General features: G+C 48.7%; 1 protein-coding gene across 4 annotated transcripts; it reads right to left on the bottom strand.

The window, feature by feature from the left end:
• Positions 1-318: 318 nt before the first annotated feature.
• Positions 319-4760, bottom strand: HFE2 (hemochromatosis type 2 (juvenile)). 4 transcript variants are annotated; one of them, XM_008579375.1, is made up of 4 exons: positions 4504-4760; positions 3036-3222; positions 2045-2610; positions 319-1554 (listed from the first exon to the last, which is right to left on the bottom strand). In XM_008579375.1, the coding sequence occupies exons 2-4, from the start codon at positions 3130-3132 to the stop codon at positions 931-933; spliced, it is 1287 nt and encodes a 428-aa protein (XP_008577597.1). In that variant the 5' UTR covers positions 3133-3222; positions 4504-4760; the 3' UTR covers positions 319-930. The 4 variants fall into 4 exon arrangements, with proteins under 4 accessions (XP_008577597.1, XP_008577598.1, XP_008577599.1 ...); XM_008579376.1 differs by lacking the exon at positions 3036-3222; XM_008579377.1 differs by lacking the exon at positions 3036-3222 and having other exon boundaries at positions 2574-2610.
• Positions 4761-5012: the final 252 nt, after the last annotated feature.

Below are 5012 nucleotides of genomic sequence, written 5' to 3'. Positions count from 1 at the left end.
AACTCACTTCAAATCCCATCTCTCCTATTATCTATTATTTCTTTTTTCCTAGCTGCTTGCATTGTTTGAAATATTGTAACTTCTTATTACTTTAGTTCTTATCACACATCTTCCCACCTGAATTCACAGTACCATAGATTTAGTGAGTAATTACACTCAACATTCTTTCTTGTGAATCAGTTTCATCTCTCCAATAGCCTGTAAACTCCCTGATGGCAGTATCTGAGGCTTCTGAGCCCTCTTTCAGTGGAGTGAACACATTGCCTTTACTCCATTCTAAACTTCTGTAAAAAGGTTCAACATAGGCAACAGAGGACTGTGTGAAGAACTTATAGCTTTAATAACAGTTTAGTTGGGGAATGGGAACCAGAGCTTCTGTCCTATCTGTGCCAGTGCTTTCTTCAAAAGCAGAGGTTCCCTTCACCTAAGATCCAGACAACACCTGCTTCATTTCTGAACCCAGAAATCAGAACATACCTTACCCTCATATATTCATCAAATAGACTTCTTTCTCTAATTATTTTCTTCTCTTTTGAGTTTCTTATGGGTAATGAACATGTCTTCCTCTTTTAGTTATTACATCTTTAAAATCTCAACCATTAAGTTTCTTACTGATCATAAGGAACCATATAACCTCTAAACTTGTAGGGGTGATCTCAGCAGTAGATGGATTGGAACAATTGCTTACTATAAACGGAACTGGGAAAATTGGTGAAAAGCCCCTACAGGGATCTGACATGGAGAAACCTTGCCCAGAATCCGTATTCTGTGATTATTTCAACCCTGGACTGCAGCCTCATCTAACTCTGGATGTCATTGTTTCATGTGTCTTCTAGTTCCCACTGTTTCCTTTAGCATTTCTTTATGTTCTTCCATGTCAATTTCTACCCCCAAATCATTTCCAAACCAGTTATGGGTTTTCTGGCCTACTTATTGAATGCAAAGCCATAGAACAAAGAGCCCAGAAAGGAGTGGGGCTAGGAGTGTTGCTGAGGAGAGAGGAATCCCAGCATCTGAGGGGAAGAGATGCAGCTTCTCTAAGTCTGGCAGGAAAGCTCTGGCATCCTCCAGAGCTGCCTGAGCTGCCACAGTAAAGTTGGGGTCACCAGAGATTAAAACATCAAAGACACAGGAATGGAAGTAAGCATCTTCCACTGGAAGCCCTTCCTTGCACAGCTGTCTGGCAGTATCAATGGTTATAGCTCCACGACGATTGCTCTCTGAGTGAGAGAGTTGCTGACTTGGAGGGCACCCCCCAACACAGAGCTGCAGGTCCTGCTCTGCTGAAAAGGCCCTGGCCACATCCTCTGCAGCCTTGATGGAGAAGGAGAGCTGCCCAGCTGTCTGCCGAATTATTATAGTTGTGCCAATATAGGAAGCACGGATCTCCACATGGCTCCCAGGGTTAGCAGTATGAATGGACAAACTTGAGCCCCCAGGTCGGTCACCTCCATTGACAGAACCATCTTCAAAGGCTGCAGGAAGATTGTCCACCTCAGCTTGGTAGACCTTCTGATCAATGCATTCCTGCATGTTCTTAAATATGATGGTGAGCTGTGAGGGCAAGAGGGAAAATAGTTCATTCTGGGCTCAGAGCATCCTCCCCCGAATCAGGCCTCATACATAGTCAGGGATTTGACCCAAGCAGAGATATAAGACTTCTTATGGACCTCAATCCTTAATCCCCTCTCCTGTTCATCTTCCAATATTGCCTCATTCCTGCTCAACCCCTCTCTCTATTTTTTTGGTCTCAATCTCAGCAATTCCCAAGGAGAAGGAGAAATTTCCCTTTAAAAATTCCTCAGCTCCGCTCTCTCCAACTTTCTCTCCGGTGTTTTGTGCATTTGAGTGAAATTCCCCTCAAGGGAGAGTGATTTGCAGAGCAAGTGTTTGGTAGGAGGAAGTGATTCAAGATGGAGGAGTGGTTAAGGAAGAAAGGGAAAGGGAGCCTTGGTGTGCAGTGATGGATTTAGGGAGGAAGTGGTACCGTGGGGTGACCATGAGAGGATCTCATGAGGTGCGGAAGGAAAATTAAGTCTCTGACCTTCCGGGTGGTGGTAGCGTTGGCCCCCAATGCCACGGGGGAGCTGGTGGCCTGGACAAAGAGGAAGTCGTTATCCAGCAGGGGCCAAGCTCCCTGAACACGGCACGTGTGAAAGTGGTGGTGGAAGCTGCGCACGTGAGGGTCCCCGAAGGAGGCGCAATGCAAGAAACTCGGGGGACGACCGTGTAGCCGAGAAAACCGACCTTCATAGTCACAGGGGTCTGGGGCTGGGAGGGCCAGGCCCAGGCCCGTTCCTGGAAGGGCGGGGCCCCGGGGTGGGGGAGGGGCCGTAGGGCCCTGACGGGAGCAGTTGTGCTGAATCATCAGGTCTTCGATACCATGCACCGCAGAATGGAAGGCGAGGTCCCCGCGGCAGGTGCGGGCCGTGCGCCGAGTGCAGAGCGCGTAGGAGCGGAGGGCTCGACAGAGGCCGCCTGAGCCCACGCCTCCACCTCGGCCGCCGCCGCTGCCTCCTGGAAGCCCTCCTGGTGAACCCCCACCTCTGAGGCTCAGGGTGGACGATACATACTCAGCATTGCAGCGTAGGATCTTGCATTGAGAATGAGCTGAGGATGGAAGGGAAAAGATTGTGAGGCGGTCCCCAGACCCCCACGCCATCGGAGTTATGCTCGTAACTCTCCCAAATCTCATCAGGGTATTCTAGCTGTTCCTAAAACCCAACCAAGGGCCTTCCCCAGTCCCCAAGACTCCTTCAACCCTCCACCCCCGTCCTCTACTTCTCTCCTCATTCCGTCTTACTAAAAATGTGTAAGCCCGCTACATCTCTTCTCCCTGTCGACCAAGGGCTTCCCCAATGCCCTTTCCCAAGTTGAATGGGAAATAAAATATTTGTATATCTATGTGAGAGTGGGATGAGTGGCTGGGACTTCTCAGCCCCCATCTCTCTTCACTCACACATGCTTACATGCCCACCCCTGCATAGCAACCTACCCCCTACATTTCCCCAAACCCTTCCCTGACCCTTCCTTACCATGTCCACAGAGGAGCAGCAGGAGAGTGAGAGTGCTTAGAGTTGGGGGACTGCCATGGGGGGACCGGGGATTAGGGGGCTGGCCTGGATCCCCCATACCTATCCAGCCAGGTCCCCCCAGGCGCCGGTTCTTTCCAGCTGCTGACCCTCCTACCTAGTGAATTTTGACCGGATGTCCTGTAAGTGACTGAAAAAAGAAATTTGGCTGGGCATGAGGAGAGAGAAGAGTTGAAGATTTGTCAGGATGATGTGAAGAGAATCTGGGGAGATCAAGAAAAGGAGGAGCAGACTGGAGTTTGGGAAACATGGGGCTACCCACACTGTAAGTGTGGCTGTTAAGCCTCTGTGCCCTGCTCTTGTGGTCACTTTCAGGTCCCTTGTGCAATACGCCTGTGTGGGGGTGGAGGGAAGGTTGAGCGAACTCAGGGCGGGGGGGCGGGGGACAGAGTCCACTGTATTGCCCCATCCTGAGCTACCAAACAACAGATATATCAAAAATGGAGGAATCATGGGAATAGATCAGATCCTAGCCATCCCGTGGGGTTCCCCTATAGAATTAGGATCTGAAAATACTTAAGAAACATACTTGTTATATGTCCCTCCCCATCAGGAGGGGATACCCTTCAGGAATCATTCATTTCTTTTACTCCCTTCTGTCAAGAACAGAAGGAGTAAAGGTGGAATACCTTCCCCTCGAGAACATCAGTAATCAAATGAAAAGGGAACCAATCTTTTTCATCTGCTCAAGAGAGCTGCAATTATAATCCCTCTCTCATGGAATAGTGGTATGCAAACCAAGCTTGCGAATCAGTATTTGTGTTTTTCTAAGTCAACAGTTCTTGTAGTTTCTCAAACCTGACTGAAGAAACACTCTTTCCCTTAATCTCCCCTTTGCGGATTCAGAAGTTCTCGTCTTTTGATGAGGACAGGGGATGAGTAGGAGCTAACTCCCTCCTGCCAAACTCCCCTCTCTTGGGCTGAGAATATGATTGAGGGAAGAGTCCTACCGGAGGGAGTATAGGATGGAGGGACTAGAGTTGTGGGGAGAAATCATTTACAAGGGGTAGCCCCCACCCTTGGAATCCCAATGTGAAGGGCATTGCTAAGAAGGGGCAGGGTAGAAGTGTGTCAGTAACTAATCATCTAAGTCCAAATTTGGCCCTGGTGAGAAAACTATAGAATAGAGGGTATGAGGAACTCCGCCTAAAACTTCATCAGAAATATTTAGGTAACGAGGTAAAGAGGGAGCTAAGACTTCCAGAGGGGAGAGAGAGGATTAAACTTCAAATGGCTAGAGGCTGGAGGTCAGAAAGAAATGAGACAGAAGAGAAATGGAGATTTTGGGGCACCTTGATAGAAAGACGTTCTACCTTTTGGAACAGAGACATCTAAGTTGGTGTCTAATTTTATAAAGTCTAACTTCAGTCTAAAAGCTTATTAAAGGAATTGAAATTTCATTTTGACTTACTGTTTCCAGAGGTCAAACATTATTCTGATATCCATTTCACCAGCCATGGCTGCCTATTCCCTTGGTCAGCTCCAGCCAGGGGGTCCCCCGTCTCTTTCTCCATGTCTCCCCCAGGTCCCCAGATGAGCTGCAGTCTCACTGAGGTCAGGGAGCCAGAGAAGGTTTGGTGTGGGGGGAAGCGGGGAAGGGGGAGTAAATGGCTGGCTGGAGTACTGGACAGCTGAGCGGGGGAGGGAGGTGGCTACTGAGTTGACGGTTTTAAAAATAGCTAAGTCCAAAATTCCAGGAACATTGGTGGGGGTAGGGTGAGGGAGTGGGGGGAGTGGAGAGGGTAGGAGGATTAGAAAGAATATGGAATATTGGGTGCCAAGTGGGGGAGGGGAGAGAGAAATATGACAGGTGAGTCAGATATCCAATTGCAGCTTATATGACTTTGTAGTCACTGCCTACTCCAGGCAGCCCTCCAGCATTCTCAATAACGAGCTCTTGTCCTTTAAAAATTATAGCAG

This window comes from Galeopterus variegatus, unplaced genomic scaffold (assembly GCF_000696425.1).
Source record: "Galeopterus variegatus unplaced genomic scaffold, G_variegatus-3.0.2 Scaffold1873, whole genome shotgun sequence".
In the NCBI taxonomy this organism is placed as follows: Eukaryota; Metazoa; Chordata; class Mammalia; order Dermoptera; family Cynocephalidae; genus Galeopterus; species Galeopterus variegatus.
Note: the sequence above shows the minus strand (reverse complement) of the source record. Positions and strands in the feature narration are given on the sequence as shown.